This window comes from Neolamprologus multifasciatus, chromosome 6 (assembly GCF_963576455.1).
Source record: "Neolamprologus multifasciatus chromosome 6, fNeoMul1.2, whole genome shotgun sequence".
NCBI lineage: Eukaryota > Metazoa > Chordata > Actinopteri > Cichliformes > Cichlidae > Neolamprologus > Neolamprologus multifasciatus.
The window spans coordinates 8,085,886-8,103,911 of NC_140444.1; the positions used below are offsets into that span (position 1 = coordinate 8,085,886).

At 39.6% G+C, this 18,026-nt stretch overlaps 2 protein-coding genes and 1 long non-coding RNA gene across 3 annotated transcripts; all 3 read left to right on the top strand.

The window, feature by feature from the left end:
* Nucleotides 1–1,790: 1,790 nt before the first annotated feature.
* LOC146516299 (target of Myb1 membrane trafficking protein) lies at nucleotides 1,791–16,039 on the top strand. Its single transcript, XM_085161912.1, has 15 exons — nucleotides 1,791–1,991; nucleotides 4,348–4,432; nucleotides 6,210–6,288; nucleotides 6,572–6,721; nucleotides 7,590–7,724; nucleotides 7,811–7,960; nucleotides 8,104–8,220; nucleotides 10,501–10,634; nucleotides 10,717–10,759; nucleotides 10,873–10,999; nucleotides 13,002–13,068; nucleotides 15,022–15,112; nucleotides 15,201–15,260; nucleotides 15,354–15,396; nucleotides 15,483–16,039. The coding sequence occupies exons 1-15, from the start codon at nucleotides 1,919–1,921 to the stop codon at nucleotides 15,626–15,628; spliced, it is 1,500 nt and encodes a 499-aa protein (XP_085018038.1). The 5' UTR covers nucleotides 1,791–1,918; the 3' UTR covers nucleotides 15,629–16,039.
* On the top strand, nucleotides 8,227–9,706 carry LOC146516300 (uncharacterized). The gene is made up of 2 exons (XR_014874423.1): nucleotides 8,227–8,369; nucleotides 9,423–9,706. It is a non-coding gene; the product is annotated as an uncharacterized LOC146516300 (long non-coding RNA).
* A 129-nt stretch (nucleotides 16,040–16,168) lies between the features above and the next one.
* LOC146516301 (noggin-2-like) lies at nucleotides 16,169–17,979 on the top strand. The gene has a single exon (XM_085161917.1). It carries the CDS (start codon nucleotides 16,472–16,474, stop codon nucleotides 17,321–17,323), a length of 852 nt encoding a protein of 283 aa, XP_085018043.1. The 5' UTR covers nucleotides 16,169–16,471; the 3' UTR covers nucleotides 17,324–17,979.
* Nucleotides 17,980–18,026: the final 47 nt, after the last annotated feature.

An 18,026-nucleotide genomic window follows, 5' to 3' on the forward strand; every position in this document is an offset into this window, starting at 1 on the left:
ACAAAGCAGTTTCCCCCTCAACCCAACCCCCCCCCCTTAAATTTTTGTGTGGTGTAAATAAGTTTTACTATGTGCTTAAGATATTCACCTTCAATTAACATTCTATTTAAAATAAATAATTAAGGCCAGTATGAGGTTTGAGAAAACAAGTGCAGGTTCAATCTTCTCAGTTTTTCCACATTCAGCCAATTTAATAACAAAGACACATTACTGTATTAAATCAGAGAAACCTGTCAGCAGGCTCATCGGACGTTGGTGTAGGATAACTGGCCATGGCTGTGATGTTTATTAATGAGAAAGCTGTAAAACTGACGAGTCAGACATAGGGCTTGGATTAAATTGCAGCTGCAACACAAAGCTTTCTGTGGAAAAGAAGTGAAAGCATAAAATGCACATGTGGTTTCTTTGCAACTTTTGCAATGTGCAAACCCATCCTGTGGGCTAAATTGAACTCTTTTGAGGGCAAGCTGTATTAGATGTGGCTTAAACATTAAATAGGTTGTAGGTAGTGTTTAAACACTGCTCTGTTGGTATTAGGGGCCAAGAAACTAGTGCCTACATCATTAAACCACCAAGGCAGGATGGAGCCATGCTTGCCATCCTATCATCTCGAAGAAGCCTCAACATTCTCCTTTGACATTTCTCAAGACATTTTTGCTGAGAATAATTACAATTAAATACTTTGTTACTGTACTTTTACAGGTATCTGACTTTACTTGAGTATTTAATTTTCTGACAAATTATTACTTTTACTTCCTACATTTTAACACAAATGTCGATGCTTTCTACGGCTCAACAAACATTAGCAAATATCACACAAACTTTTTTATGGAAAGCAGACACACACTGTGTCTAAATGTACAGCTGTTGTACTTCCCAGAATGAGAGATAAGGTCACTCAGAGAAGGGGAAAGATATAAGAAAGACAGGATCGGAGAGGAAGAAGAGCAGCTATAGTTAAAGGTAATGTCTGCCCATTGGCATTTGATAAACTGGAAATTTAAAGCTTACATGTAATGTCCTCATTTTTAATCAGGTATTGGGTGTGTATGTAATATTAGATGTATATCATATCTGTTATTTTTGTTCACATTGTTAAACAAACTGTAAGTGACTAAGGTATACTAACTTAAGTATTTAAAGGTTGAATGAAAATACTCTGCAGTTTAGTTCAGAATAAACAGATTAGTTTGCTGTACTGTGGTAAATATGCAGTAAGTAACTGTGAATGGTTAATGTTGGGTTACATCAGTTGTAGCAGAAATAATTTTGAATTTAAGTTGACAATATTATGCTTAGATTCATTCTTCTACCAACTTTATATTGTCTAACATGAAGACAGAATAAGCAGTACGCTGTCAGCGAAGGGAATGGAAATTAGCCAAGATAGCTTGTGAAATATTGGGTTACATTTTGTTGAAATCAGCTGTGTAAGTCCACAAAGAGCCCGAAACCTCAGAGCAGCACCAGCACATGTCAGCTGACCACAGCCAGTACACAAAGAAAATCTGCTGGAGCTCAAAAAAAGAAATGATTATTATGATGATTATATTTATATATTTATACATGACGTTCAGTTAGCACTGAATAAAAATAGCTGATAAGAAATGCCAGAGCCTGAACTTTTTGAGTAATCGGTACTTTTACCATCTTTCACCAGTGTATTTTTTAACACGAATATCTGAACTTCTACTTAAATGATTAAAGTCTACACTTTTTCCTCATTTAGGAAAGTGTTTGAGGTGTGAAGAAGCTTCAGCCGTCGGTCTGTACGCTGATGCCGTTTCCTGGCTGCGTGCGTTTTCACGTGACCCCACGAGCGAGTGCGCCTCAGAGCCAGCGGTTGACTCTTAAAGCAAAAGCAAACACAACAAGCAAACTGATTCACTTCGGCAGCGGACGCCTGTAATTTTCGAGGATGTTTTCACTCGGGGAGAAAATGGAGTTTCTCATAGGAAACCCATTTTCAACGCCGGTAGGACAGAGAATCGGTAAGCAGCTGCTTTTTTAAAACCGCTCAGAGTTGTGTTCAAGTCGGTTCAGTTTGCTTCCATTTGTATATTTTCCGTTTTGCTTTTAAAAACTCCGCTAACACGTGACAGTGGCGACAAACCTGTTTACTTCCGGCTTTCGCATTTTATTCTATTTATTAATCAACTCCAAATTTGCCAGGAAAAATAAGATCGTTTTTACAGTCAACGACGCAGGAGAGGCGGGATTAATTCTCTTGATTCTTCCACGTGATTGGGCGATATAAATTGAGTGGCAATTCATTTGGCGAATCCGGAAGCCGCTTGGCGTTCCTTCTCACTTCCTTAATCACTGATGTGTTACAGTTTCACACTATGCGTAAGTGTCAACAAGTGTGTGCCGTCACACATCTTATGAAGCATCTGCCATTTGCTCGTAATGGCACCGTGATAGTTCTCTTTATCCAGCCACTAAAAGCTCCCACAATCCACTGCAAGTGCAGATTCCTGGAAAGATGTGTAACATCAGGACAGTCATCGTTATTAAGAAAATGTCACACACCCATCTCATGCCTTCCTTCCTCTTATCTCATCCACTCACTTTCTCACATATAAATGTCAGCTACTTCTGAGGCAAATGAGAGCAGAATCAGCTGACAGTCACATGAAGTGGAAGGGAGCTGGGGAAAGAGAGTGGGAGGGAAGGGGTGAGGAGGGAAATGGAGTAAATGGGATTGGGGAGTGTTGGAAAGGAATGAAGGAGATTTAGAGACTTATGAAGAGCCCGTGTAGGGTGGAGTGGGGAAAAAAGCAGGCTTTGATTGCAAAATAGTTTGGAGGATGCAGGATTTTAGGGGAAACCTTTCTAATCAGCTCAATGCTACAAATAATGAGTTACTGAAACGTTTATCAAGACAGTGTTATTATATTTTAAGTTTTTTGTTGGGTTAAAAAAGGGTGGGACCTTTTGGTAAAAGAATATGACCCATATTTTAATTTTTCTGTCAGTTTATTGGAAGAATTACTTTAAAGAAAACACAACTTTTTTTTTTTATCTTACCCTGGAATTTAAAGTGGTCAGTCTGTCAGACATTGTGTATTGCTTTGTAAGAACTATTCTTCACTTTTCATATTTAATGCTGCACCTGCTTAGTCAACACACAAACAAACGCACAGCTCTCTCGTGTTTGCATCATTACATCCACTGATGAGGATGTCTTCAGTGGATGTAATGTCTTTTTTTCAGGCTACTTTTGTGTCTTTTGTGGTTAACCAGCTTTAATATGCACGTGGCAGCTGTTTACCTTAGAGTTAAATTAATTAATTTGAATGATAAACCCTGACGTTTAGCTTTCTTATAATGGGTAGCTGGATGGGCGGATACGTGTTTTGGCAAGACTCCTGCCCGTGTTGTAAAACTGACTGTCATGCATGTCTGACTTTTAAGAATCATGTGCAGCTCAACTACAACATTACACTGAGGATTTTTATCTGAAAGCAGTTACATATTTTGAGGTTCTCACCAGAGTTGTCTTCGTTAATGGCTTGAGAAGGCAAAGAGTTAGAGAAGCATAACTAAATAAGCTGTCAGGGGTTATTTTTAAAACAGACAAAAAGTTCTCATATCTCTGTGCAGCTTTTAGTATTTTTTTTTAGTATTCTCATGAAGTTCCATATTTTTATTCAGCTTCTGTTACTATTATTGTCCTTAATAAATGGTACTAATCAGTAATTTTATGTGAACAGTGAATGGGATGTCTCTGTGGCATGCACATAGTGTCTCATGTAGGATTTTATCTGTCACATCTTCACTTTTTTGCGTTTTTTTCTACTAAAAGCTCCAAAACCGACTGGACCTAGTCAGCACTAAACAACAGACAGACACACACTTGGTAATTACCTGGTATACACAGAGGTATATTTAGCATGTGTATTTATGAAGTGTTAATAAGTGTGTTAATAAGGTATTAGTCTGCTAAAACGATATCGATTTTACTGTATGTTTCCCAAAACATAAAAAATCAGTTAACCCTGGTTTAATCTGTGCTGTTGCTATTTAATTCCTAGCATAATGAACACTATGGTATGCAAATGTGTAAACTGTTTCCCATTGTAACTGATAATTTTTTTTAAACCCTCCTCGTGAAAGCAGAGCATAAAATGATCACATGGTGACCTTTCTTTTATAAATATAGACCATTGGTTCACATTTTTGTCTTTTGCATTACAACAGAATATTGAACCCTTAAATGTGTTGTGTTATGTCGATGTCATGAAAGAAGGGGGAAGTCTTCTGTTTACTGTAATTTTCCAGATATTCCAATTTCAGTATTATCATATTAAATGTAGTTTGATCTCATTCCCTTACTTTTGACAGAGCGAGCGACCAGTGGATCGCTACAGTCGGAAGACTGGGGGCTCAACATGGAGATCTGTGACATCATCAATGAGACAGACGAAGGGTAGGGATGATGTTATTTGTTATGTTGGGGTGTTTTTGGTCTGTCAGTGAAACACACATGCAGGAAGAGACAACAGTTGTTCTATTAATTCCTTATTTCTGGTTTTCTCTGCACAAGTCACATCGAAGTCAAACTTGTTATTACACATGATGACTATATAAAATTTTAGCTTTGTTTATAATAGTATTAGTAATAATAAATGACACAAACTAATAAAAAGTTTAAATTTGTTTTTTTTTTAATAACTTTAAGAGATAAATAGTTATGTAAGCATGTCTCCATGTTTTGCTTTTGCATTACTGTGTCACTTCCTTTATGGGTTTGTTGCTACTTTCGGTGCTGGTTGTCACCATTGACCTACTTACGTCTAACACTGTCTTCTAGTTAATTACGCATGTTTTCTGCTGAGAAAGCCTCTCTTGACACATGTTTTTCTGAGGGTTTCCTGTTATAAGGGACTTTTTCCTCCCCACTGCCACGAGGTACTCACGGTGGATAGTTTAATTGTTGTATTATAGACTCTTCACCTTCCAATGTCAAACACCTTAAGAAGACTGGGCCATAGAAATAAAATTAATGAAACTGAATTGAAAGTAGTTATTTCAGAAGAGACAGAACAGGTGAATAGGGTTAAAAGTGTAGGTTACCTGTCCCAGTTAAGACAGTTATATTTTTTGTTTTGCTAGTTTTTACACCTCAGCTGTAAAAGGCTAATGGAGTATTGTTGAGCTCATCCCAGCTGTCATGTGGCATGAGGCGGGGCACACCCTAAACAACAATGAACCTAACATACACGTTTTAAAGCTTCCGTGAGGATTTTAAAGGAGGAAAGTTTTTAACATTTTATGTTGTCAGTGTGGGCAGCACGGTGGCATCGTGGTTAGCACTGTTGCCGCACAGCAAGAAGGTCCTGAGTTCAATTCCAACATCAGGCCGGGGTCTTTCTGTGTGGAGTTTGCATGTTCTCCCCGTGTTTGCGTGGGTTCCCTCCGGGCACTCCGGCTTCCTCCCACCGTCCAAAGACATGCAGCTTGTGGGGATAGGTTAATTGGATAATCCAAATTGTCACTAGGTGTGAATGTGCGAATGAATGTGAGTGCGAATGGTTGTCTGTCCCTGTGTGTTGGCCCTGCGACAGACTGGCGACCTGTCCAGGGTGTACCCCGCCTCTCACCCTATGACAGCTGGGATAGGCTCCAGCGACCCCCGCGACCCTGAAAAGGATAAGCAGAAGCGAATGGATGGATGGATGGATGGATGTTGTCAGTGTTAAAGGTTTTTGTCGCTGCATAAATACTTGTGGTAGCAGATAGTCAGAAAAAAATCAGTTTTCACCATGTCAATGGAAGTACAAATTTCAATTAATGTAAGTGCGACTGAACTGAAGATTTACAGTTTACAGATTAAAAAATTAGCTAACAGATATGACCATGAAACTGTGAAATTATGCGTAAATATGCAAGTAATTTTCAAACATGTACTTATTTCATATATTTAGTTATTTGTCCACTATAAATAACTATATATATATAGTTATGTCCACTAGATAAACTGTGGAGAAGTAAACACTAGCATGTTGAAAAAACAGGTTAAAGCAGTAAAAGAAAATATCTAAATTCTCCATTACAAAATAAGTTGTTATGTATAGTTTTGCCAGAGAAAACCCATTTTTAATTTAATAATCTACAGTCTTTTGTTAATGACTTATGTTGCATATTTTAATTTTTAAACTTTAGTATGGATAAGTAAACAAACATCATGTGATGCTTTTCCCCAGGCCGAGAGATGCCGTTAAAGCCATTAAGAAGAGAATAGTAGGAAACAAGAACTTCAGAGAGATTATGTTTGCTCTCACTGTGAGTAATTGTCTGTCAAAGATTGTATGTTTTTCTTTTTGTGTTATTTGTTCTGTCAGATGTGAGAGGAATATTTTGAAGGTCAAAATGATCTTTGTCCTGGTTGGCTGTTATCCAAGAGGAGATGATTTCTGTGTTTACTTGTGCAAGTAGCTCAGTTAACTCGGGTCTTTGTTAACCCATTGATGTCATGCTAGAGAGAGAGAGACTTTCATTTCGGTGCAGCTAAAATCAAATTTTTTTAATATGTTACGTGTTGTGTTGATTTTTCACTCTCATATAGGTTCTGGAGACGTGTGTGAAGAACTGTGGCCATCGTTTCCACGTTTTGGTTGCCTCACAGGAGTTTGTTGAGGGGGTTTTGGTTCGTTCTATTCTGCCCAAAAATAACCCGCCCACTATCCTCCATGACAGGGTCCTCAGCCTCATACAGGTATGTACATGACCGAGTGTTTGTGCACAAGTGCAGTGGTGTCAAACCCTACAGCCTGGGGGGCAGAATCGGCCCAGCAAAGACTCAAATCCGGCCTGCTGGATGGCTTTGGAAAATTTAAAGGAGGGCATCAGTTTTTTGACTTTTTTGAAGCTTTACAACCCCACCACCCTCACAACCACTTATACTACACCAAAGTATTTAATCAGAATCAGGATACTTTAATATTCCCAACAGACTGAACTAATTAAATAATACAATATATTGCAAAGTTTAAAAATTTAAGGAATAGCACTATAATATATAAAAAAAGCTCAATTATAAATGTTAAAGATATTACACAGGATATTACTCAAGATCAAAATGGGCTGTATGTGGTCCTCGATGTAAAATGAGTTTGACATCCTGGCACTAGAGCTTTAGCTTGAGATGATTTGTATAACAAATCAATTGCCACTGTTTAATTTATTAGTCAATTCAAATTAGACAACCTAACAGAATTGCTTTTTGCTTACATCGACTTCAAGTTAACTTAAAGAGGTCCATTTATTTACATTGTGAGGTTGGAATCAGTCTCACAGACTCCGTTATGTCTATGGAAATGTGCACCAGTGTTATCTTTAATGCTCACAATCCAGGTGTCTACATTGATATGTACATTCCTCTGCTACATGGTCAGAGTTCTTGTGGGTAATCATAAACAAAGACCGCTAACATTAACATAGTCTCAGGCTTAGAAATGCTGTAGGACAGTACGCTTCTGTTCTCTGCACGTTGCCTTTTATGTGTTGTTCTATGTGTCACTGGATGCAGATTTAGGGGTCAGTCATCTCTTTACAATCTGTTACATGCTCTCTTTCATCTTCAGTCATGGGCTGATGCATTTCGAAGCTCTTCCTCCCTGGCGGGGGTGGTACATGTATACGATGACCTAAGAAGACGAGGTCTGGAGTTCCCCATGACAGACCTGGATGCTCTGTCCCCCATCTACACTCCAAATAGGGTGAGACTATCTTCCAGTGAAAAAACAAAAGACCACTTGAATGTTTGGATAGTTATTGTACCGTACCTCTCTGACAAATCTTGCAGAGCACCCCAGAAAATGGAACCGCTGAGATGCCCCCTGTCACTGCTCCTACAAATGAGTCACAACTGGAAGCTGCTTCAAGTATTTCCAGTCAGAATACATCACCTTCCTTTCAGCCCAGCGAAGGACCAGTCTCACTTACTGCAGAACAGGTTCCACTGACCAAAAACACCTCATTGTATATAGACTGTTTCTGTATCTGAAAATGGCTTATCTTATTTTCATGTAACATTAATGCATCACTGTGGCCTTTCTAGCAGTGTTTGACTGCTTTTTGTATTTTTCTCTAATCTAGGAGCAGAAGCTGCGAAGTGAGCTCGATTTGGTGAGAGGAAATCTCAAAGTGATGTCTGAAATGCTAAATGAGCTACTCCCTGGACAGAGCCAGCCAGATGATACACAGCTGCTACAGGTCTGTGTGTGTGTGTGTCAGAAGTGCCTTTAGGAGCTGTGGACTGTGAATATAGTGTATTTGCTGTTGCCAGTTTAAGGACCTAAATTGTGTTCTAAAATCAATGCACCATGTAGTTTCCTTAAATGTTCTATTGTTGTACATTTGTGGTATTTCATCCATCCATTTATTTTCGAATTGCAGTGTCAAAAAGCTAAGAAGGAAATTGCAAAATATCCTATTCCTTAGGAACATTTTCTAGTCCCTCCTGGGAATAAGTTCTCAGTCTGCACTACCTGGTGAGACTGAAAAACCTCTAAAGGGGAGTGTTCAGGAAGCATCCTTATCATATGCTGAACCACACAATTCCTTTTTGACACAAAGAATTGTTACCTTAATGTGGTTGAGGGGTTTCTCTGCTACTGTCATCCTAGGAGCATAACTTGGGCTACGTTCATACTGCAGGCGAAAGCGCATCAAATCCGCTTTCGCCTGCATCGGATCGGATATGGGACCCTATGCGACCCATATCCGATCATGGTGTGACAGTGTGAACGGCGCAAATCCGATATTTTCAAATCCGATCTGGGTCACTTTCGTATGTGGTCCCGAATCCGATACATATCCGATGTTTTAGAAAGCAACTGCTGTTTGAACGGTCAGGTCGCATTAAATCCGTCTTTTACGTCACAGACACAAGACAGACGCCAATTATCAGCGCCGGAGAAGCGCTCGAGAAGACATCGTGATCGCTTCCTGGCCATCCAGTGTAGATGTTAGTGAAACTGTTGGGAAGACAACGTTGGAGAAACGTGAACATTTTATTTGTACTGTATAATCTGCCGATTCTGACAGAAATCTGCAACTATCCTTTGAAGCACCGCTCCTCTAAAACAGCAATAAGGATAATTATTAGGTTATTTACATTATTATGTAAATAACAAAATAACTTAAAGCAAAAATTAGGAAACGTAAAGTCCGAAGTCTTTATATTAACGACCATCTGTCAAACAATACTGTTTGCTCTGGATCTAAACAGAGCGCATTGTGTGGGACGTCTTCTTTTGCGCATGCGGACCGCTTTGAGTGTTCACACGGGAGAGCGTTTGCTGTCGCATTGTATTTGTAGTGTGAACGAGCAGACAAAAAAATCGGATCTGATCAAAAAATCGGAATTGAGCATTAAGACCTGCAGTGTGAACGTAGCCTTGGACACATCTGAGCTCCAACAGTTTAACGTTGTAATGATGTATACTTTATTGATTCCTGTGGGGAAATTCCTCTCTGTGTTTAACCCATTCACTCAGTGAAGCAGTGGGCAGCCACCAATCTAGCGCCCGGGGAGCAGTGTGTAGGGACAGTACCTTGCTCAGGGGTACCTCGGGGGGATCCAAACCACCGACCTTCCGATCATGGGGCCACCACTCTACCTACTGAGCTATAACTTTGGCTACTCCTTGAGCCAAATTGGATGGGAAGCTCACTGCTGAGTGTCCAGTGGCCTAGCCTTAAGCCGTGGGGCCCAGCCATTCACAGCTCAAATGGGCCCACAGAGATTGGCTTTGAGGTTGGATGCATTTTGAAATGTGTGGGGGACAAAGGCAAGGACCTGGGCACCAGGACCCCCGCATTATAGACTCTGGTGACATTGCTAATTGCTGAAAGGCAGTTGCACTACTCAAAAGCTTATGGTGATGACGAACTGGGTGTTCCTCCAAGAGGCAGTCAAGTGTGTGTTGAGTGGCCGGGGAGGTGTTGGAGCTCCCCACTTTTATGCCCCTTTTCTACATTTACTTTTAGGTCACAGATAACAGTATCCACATTTCAATCAGTCCTGTCCACTGTAAGACATTATTTGTGAAAAAAGACAAACATAAAATGTTTTTGTATATTATTTCACATAGTTTAGTTTCTGTTGTGACGAGACCACATTAGATTACCAACACTGACTGAAAGGTTTCAGAGGTGTTTCAGGTTTTAGAGTGATTGTTTTCCATCCTTTAACGTCACCAGTATGAATCTAAATTAATGTTTATCTTTATTATTTTGTTTTTACTGAAGTGCACGTTTGCTTTGATGTCTCATGCCGCCTGTAAAACCGTTGCCTTTAGTGTTATCTAAGTTTAGAGCATGACTCATGTTGTTGTCGTCAATGGATTAAAATCAGGATGAAAACAAAACATGAAAGTAATTTTTGATGTAGCAGGATAATACCAATGACTGAAAATTATCTATTTAAAATGACTCCGTCATTTGGGGACAAAATAATTAGATTTTTCTTTTCCCCCTCTGTCCAAGCAGCAGCTGTTCTCTGTCTGTAAGAGCATGCAGACTCGGGTGGTGGAGCTCATCCCTCAGCTGCTGGATGAAGGATTTATTGAAGAGCTGCTCGTGGTCAATGATGACCTCAACAACGCCTTCATTCGCTATGAAAGGTGCATGTTTCAGATTTTATTTGTAAGGCAGTGTTGGGATACAACCACAGTGCGCTCAAAAGTGTGCTGCATTGTTTTTTAGGTTTGACAGATTGAACAAGGCACAGATTGCTAACACACAACAGGTAAAAGATCCTCTTTTTTAAATTTTCTTTAACATGACATGTGCTGCACCGTGTGTCTGAAAATAGTAAGCTGTCATTGAAGCAATGAGTATAAGCTCTCGCCCACTTTTCAGAGCTCTTCAACAAACCTTATCAACCTCAGTTCTGAGCCTTCCACTGTCAGACAACCAGCTGTCATTTCAACAACCAGCCAACCAGCCGCCAGCACCAGGACCAATCAGCAGCAATCAGCCAATCACAGTCAGTAAACTTTGAGTAACTTTGAGCTTCTTTCCGGTTCAGTTCAAAAAACACCGTCTTTTCCTTATCACGTTTCTTTGAAGTTGTTGGGAAAACAACCACTTAGAAAATGGGAACTATGATACTTCGAAAATCTGATTACATTCACACATTTAGGCGCTTCTGACATAGTGAAACTACAATTCAAAAAAGGGCATTTTGGTTACTTTGCCCTGTATGTTTTTACAAAAACAACCAGTGAAAAATGTGACTTTGTTACCAAAGTTCGAATTTTAAAGAAAAGGGAGTAAATTGAGTGTAAAGTGAAATCAAATGGTTCTCACACTAGTTGCTGATCTTGTTCATATATCACTTCTCTTTCTGCTGGAGAGATGGTCCAGTATAACCCTTGTTTTACTGAGGCTTCCTGTGACTGAAGTCAATTTAATTAATTATCAATCTAAAGACTAGAAATACAGCAATGGACATTTGTCTGTGTAGTTTCTTAAACATCCAGGTCATGGCATTCCCAGGAGCTTGGAACAAAAGCAACTGGACTTTTTAAAAAACTGTAAGGATGTTTCACCTCTCATCCAAGACGCTTCTTCAGTAATAAAACCAAAAGGTGGCGAGTCCCAGGTATTGATATCCTAGTTGGGGTTGTCCCGTGGGAGGGTCGTTAACCCACTATCAACATTATCACATGAACCAAGGTGTGAAAAAAGGCGTGGGTCATTATCATCGGAGGTTTCGGGTGAAACCATTGTGAGACGTTCCCTTACGCTATCATGTGGTCTATTGACGTCACCTGACACAAGACGTGCGTGGAAGTTGAGCCATCTGGGAAGGGATTTCATGATTTCATTGTAAGTGGGTGACAGTTGGCGTCATAAACCACCCCATGCTCGTTCACAGTGGACATAGAGGGGCGTCTTTTGCTCCTCTTTCAAACCATCTGTCTTCTTGGTTCAAATGTAAACATTGGCATCTTTGAAAAAGTGAACTTGATCCTTTAGATGCAGTTGTACAGCTGAGCCTTGTCTTGTTGAAATAGCTCCTCTATGTTTCTATCCACTGAGTTGATGTGAAAAGTGAAGGGTTGGAGTAGGTGAAAGGTGGAACCTCTTTATGAAACTTAAAGTACTCCAGATTTTTTTTCCCCAAGCTCAGAAGAAATGCAATAAGCATAATTAATGCAAACTGAAATATTGCAAAATCCCTGTGATTATGATTACAATTAGTTTTAGGATCTTAATTCAAAGAGCTTCCTTTTAAATAGTGAATATAAATCTGTGTTCCTTAGGCAAGGTGTTAACTTCATAAGAAGCAGATCTTACTGCAGCAGCGTGATGCTCATACTTCCTGTGGGTTAAACATAGGCTGTTGGTGAAGTTTCATAACATATCATCAGGTTATGATATGAAATGATAAACATCCTAACAATGAACACTTACATAATATTCTGCATAATAATCTGCATTGTTATTGTTTCGGGGAACTGTTGGATAGTGTGTCGCTGAACGAATTTTGGGAGGGCATTGGCTCCTTTCCTTTCATAAAGAAAAGGAGATAATATTGAATAGAGTAATACAGGAAGTGCTGAATCACCTTTTTTAGTGTTTACAGTTTCCGAGCAGATCTTTTAATAGCAGCTCTATAGAAGCCTCTGGGTAATTGTGCTCCTTGAGCAAAATTGATTATTCAGCCGTAGCATTTGTCTTATGATTGGTAAAAACAGGATGCTGTGGCTGAACATCACATGGGCAGAGAATGTTTAAAATGCATAAGCTCCATGTTGACCGGTGTCACCTCATGTGATGAATGGCAACAACAATGGTTATAGGAACTTCTCTTCTGTAACTGCTGTAACTTCTATGCTACTTCTGCTTAACATTTTAAATATATGTTTCTGAAAACATGGTCAAATTTAATACAATTTTGTTTTTCTCTAAAGTTATACCACAATTTTAATTAACAGCAATTAGATAACAAAGTAAATAAAATGAGGACTTCTGCATTGCAGATGAAGAGGAGGAATTTGACATGTTTGCCCAAACCAGAGGCAGCTCTCTGGCTGACCAGAGGAAAAGGTGAGTGTTACTTACTTATGATGGATATAATTGATATCAAATATGCATTTTATATGTTAGGGATCTGCATGCCACTGATAACAAGTCAATTTATTAATGTTCTAGATAATGAATCACATTTATACTTATCAAAACAATACCTTAAGGCCCTGACAATTACAATCTTCCTATCAGAGCTGTGTTTCATTTCTTAACATTAAGCTAAGTTTTGAATTTTGGACAGACTGTAAGCAAATACACTTTATTAGAAACACAGAGCCTTTAACAAAGACCTTTCCAATAAGGAAACCCAGCGACCCTGTCACCATTTATATTTAACTAGTAGTATTAACTAGTAAATGATTTAGTGCAGCAGTCCCCAACCTTTTTTGCACCACGGACCAGTTTAATGTCACATCGTCACGGACCGGCCTTTAAGGTGTCGCGGATAAATACAACAAAATAAAATGAGACGAGCAGGACAAAAACTGTGGTATTTTGTAAATATAATAATAACTGCAAATTCACTGTGTAATTGTGTAACTTTATTAGCAGCGTCTTTCCTGAAATGCGCCAACAACATTGAGAGTAGCATCCTCCTCTCTGCCCCTTAATGCTCTCTGGTCGCTATGGTAACACGTAAATATTTCTTTCAAAGTAAGACACTACAACACGGGAAAAGACGCAGGGAAACCGAGTTAACAATAAAAACCCTGAAAACCATAAATTTCACACCCGAGCATCAACTCTTGCGGCACGGTACCAAACGACTCTGTGGCCTGGGGGTTGGGGACCGCTGATTTAGAGGATTGTGTGGGAAAAGCTCAGTAGATCAGCAGTTTCTGAAACACATAGAGTAGGGGTCGCAAACTTAAATTAGCTGTGGGCCACTGCTGGCACTGTCATCTCATGTGAGGGCCACTTTAGTGTTCACGTAGTACAAAACCCCCAAATAAACAAACAAGAAAACGCCCACAAATATTTACAAAAATGTAGTGTTTTTTTTTTTTTTTTAATTTCTAATATTTTATAACAAGACTAAACTGCAAATGTGAACGCAATATTTTTTTTCACCCTTAACTAACTGAAGCCATTTAGTTAATTGAACTACCAAATAATCAAATTGGTACTCTCTTTCTGGCCAGACACGTGGCAGCACTTCTGCTATAATGTAGTCTAATCTAATCTATAAAAAAATCTATACATTTTTTTTGCTGCTAGTGAAAATTGTTTTCTTTACAAATAATTCTCTCACTAACTAACACAGCCAATCCCTCAACATGTTTGTAGTTTCTGTTCATAATGCCTTCATATTAAATATTTTTTTGCTTTTAAAAAACAACTTATTTTAACATTACTCCCTAACAAAAAAGTAATTTCAACGGCAAAATTCCATTATATTTCGTCATGTCAATGTACAGGCCATAAGCAGGGGTGACATGGGCCACAAGTGGCCCCTGGGCCGTGAGTTTGAAACCCTTGACTTAGAGCAGGGGTGGGCAACTCCAGGCCTCGAGGGCCAGTGTCCTGCAGGTTTTAGATGTGTCCTTGATCCAGGACAGCTGATTCAAATGGCTAAATGACCTCCTCAACATGTCTCGCAGTTCTCCAGAAGCCTGGTAATGAACTAATCATGTGATTCAGGTGTGCTGACCCAGAGTGAGATCTAAAACCTGCAGGACCTTCCAGGCCCTCGAGGCCTGGAATTGCCCATCCCTGACTTAGAGGAACCCATCTGGTACCAACAGCCATGCATTGTTTAAAGTCACTTAAGTCCACTTTCTCCACCGTTCTGATGCTTGGTTGGAACTTCAGCCAACTTGTCTACACGCGTAAATGCAGTGAGTTGCTGCTATGTGATTGGCTGATTAGACATTTACAATAACGAGCAGTCGAACAGGTGTACCTAACAAAGTGTCTGAGTGTTTTTATGTGCTGTATATGCTTGATCTGTGTGTGGTTGTGTGTGTTCAGTGTTAGGTATGAAGATCCAGGAGCTGTAGAGGGCCTGGCTGGAGCTCTTGATACCAGGCTGCAGGTCACAGGAGGAGGGTGTACAGCAACAGTAAGATGCAGCTGGATTTTGTTTGGAGTAATATCCCTGTTTTAATATTACAAATAAATAAAACTCAGGGTCATTTAATTTCTTTTAGATTCCGCCAGCGACAAACTCTATGCAGAATGATATTGACAAATGGTTATCTTCTGATGTGGTAAGAGAACACATGTGTGTGGATGGATAGATAGATAGTAAAATCAGGGTGATAATAGCATGACATAATCTTTATTCTTTGTCTACGAAAAAGCCGGAAGAGCAGTCCTCAGTTTGCGAGGGAGTTTCCAGTGAAGGTATGTCTGGTCCTGTCGCTTCTTTTGAGTAATGATAATATTTTCAGACACACACAAATATTAAATTATACGTGTCACCATTTCAGAGTTTGATAAGTTCCTGGAGGATCGGGCAAAGGCGGCAGACTACAGCAGCCAGACGATTCTCAATGTGCCATCTTCCACACCCAGACGGCCACCACAATCTAGCCAGCAACGGGATAGCACACATGATCATCTGTTCTCACTCTGAGTGTGTGAATAAGCAAGACGACAGGATGGAGGTCAACACAGGAGTATCACAAACTGAAATATGGTTACATTCACACGTATAGTGTGCCAGGTCGGGTTTTTTCTAAAGGACTCACACACACACACACACACACACACACACACAGTAAACCTGACACTACAGAACTGCTAATCAATCAGCTTGTTTCATAAATGCTGTATTTCTCTGTTAATTCTGCTGTTTGTTATCTGTATGTGCGTATATACAATTTTATGTGACTGTATTTATATGTAATATTATAACATGAGAGTAAACTGGATGTTTAGTATGATGCAGAAAATATACTTGATATTACACCAAATGTGCCTTTGATCCATAATGCTGATTTTGTGTAGATGAAAATAAATGGGGGCATTTGCCCCATGAACATTTTTCATGTGGTCTCTTTTTAAAATATTTTACTCCTTAGTCCAGTGATTTACACACCAACTTTATCCAATGAATATTTCATTGATAACCCATTTAAAGTTGGCACTTTGCAAAAGTGTGAAGGGTGGAAATTTTGGTACGTGACACCTTGCATTAAACCAAATTTCAGCATAGTTGTCTTATATTCACATTGTAAGTTAGTCAAAATATCAGAGTCTTGGGAACTCAAGTGTGCCATACTCAATAGAGTGCTGCTTGTGTGATAAGACACTGAATTCAGTATGTTGTTGTTTAAGAGCCCAAGGATGTCTGGTGTTGGGTACACAGAGTCCCTGAAGCACCTAGCACCAACTGAAAGCATAACTAAAGGACTGAAGGGAAAAGCTAAAAGAGCAATTTTTTCATTCTTTGAGCTACAGTCCAGATCTGAAGACCATGTGTGGGCAGTTTGACAGTTGTCTCTGCTGGATTTTTCTATCTTTTCTCCTGGATGCATCTCTGGCCTTTATTTCCAACATTTCAACTCAAAATCAGCATCCAAATGTGACTGTTGCTCAAGACCAGGATGGCACAGGCTGGGATTCACCATTTCTTCAGCTGGGAGCCAGTCTCCCATCCTTCTCGCAGCCAATCCGTCCATACACCCTCATCACAAATGCTGACGACTACCACTACATGCCCAAAGTCAGACATCGCCGGCCTTCTCGCCTCCTGCGTCTTCTGGGATCCTCGTTTGACCCGTTTTGGATGTCCGTAGATCACCCTTCTGAGTTCCCCAAAGGAAGTCAGCCCACCCTTACCGCCTTCAAAGAGAAATTTAACCTGCGTGTGTCTCCAGAACTGAGAAAGGCTTCAGCAAAACATCAGCAGAAACTAGAGAAGGAGGCTGCAGAACTGGACCTCAGTTCTCTGCCATCAGATGCTGCCAATTCAGTCAGAGGATGGCTGGTGCGCTCAGCAACATGCAAATTACAGCACCAGTGGGTCGATCTGGGCCCAACCTTCTGGCCACGGTGGCTGCGGCAGACTGACTGTGAAGGGCCAGATGGAGGGCAAAGTTGCTCCTTTCCCAGTGGGATGAACTGCGTGCGAGCTCAAACAACACACATAAAGATTCTGGCTTGGCACTGCATTGAAATCAGAGATGGAGATGATCGCTCCAGAAAATTGAGAGGTGAAAACTCTGATGGCAGTGCTCAGATGGGGACAGGTGAAGCAAGGAAAAGATGTTTATGGAGACAAGTGCCTTATCCTGTGGTGACTGCATGCACGTGTTCATGTAAATGAATGTTTTTTTATCACTGCAGACCGGCTTTTTTCTGTGCACACTGTGTTTTTTTTTATTATTTTGTTGATTTTCAGTGTTATAGTTGAAGTGATCGAACATGGCTACTTTTAATTACTAAGACGATGCCGCTACCTGCTCTTTCATTTTCTCTGCTCTAAACTTTCAGCATTTTTATTACAAACTGGCTTAATAAATATTTAAGTAAATATTTTACGTCAGTAAACTGCAATTTCTAAGGCGCTGAGTTTTGTGTAGTTCGTGCTACATTCACGTTTATGGGAAATTTGTGGATTGTGCATGTTTCTTCCAATTTTTCTTTTTCACTCTATTTTTGCAGTTTCATATTCAAACAGTATCAAACCTTTTTTTTTTTTTTACAGAGAACATTAAAAATGAAAGTGTTTTTGGTAACTCACTGTTGTGTTTGCTTGATTGATCATACTTGACAGTATTAATTGAAGATACATACTAATCATTCTAAATAATAAAAATCTGCATAAACCTGTTTCTAGATGACTTCCTTGTAAACTATTCTAACGTACACATGCGCATGAATATAATATGAATAAAATATAATTGTCAGAACCTATGTGATTCCTTGTCTTCTTCTGTCAAAAATTGATAGTCTTCAGTATTAAAACTACCAAATGTCGTACAACCCTGCGGCAGTGTGAAGCCTTGCGTAAGTCAAAACTCCGAGGA

What these genes read in the sequence shown, in the direction of transcription:
- LOC146516299 (XM_085161912.1), top strand. Translation starts at nt 1,919, where the DNA reads ATGTTTTCACTCGGGGAGAAAATGGAGTTTCTCATAGGAAACCCATTT. An exon ending in ATGATACACAGCTGCTACAG is followed by an intron (nt 8,221 to 10,500) that starts GTCTGTGTGTGT and finishes CTGTCCAAGCAG; the next exon opens with CAGCTGTTCTCTGTCTGTAA. An exon ending in CGAGGGAGTTTCCAGTGAAG is followed by an intron (nt 15,397 to 15,482) that starts GTATGTCTGGTC and finishes TCACCATTTCAG; the next exon opens with AGTTTGATAAGTTCCTGGAG.
- LOC146516301 (XM_085161917.1), top strand. Translation starts at nt 16,472, where the DNA reads ATGTGTGGGCAGTTTGACAGTTGTCTCTGCTGGATTTTTCTATCTTTT.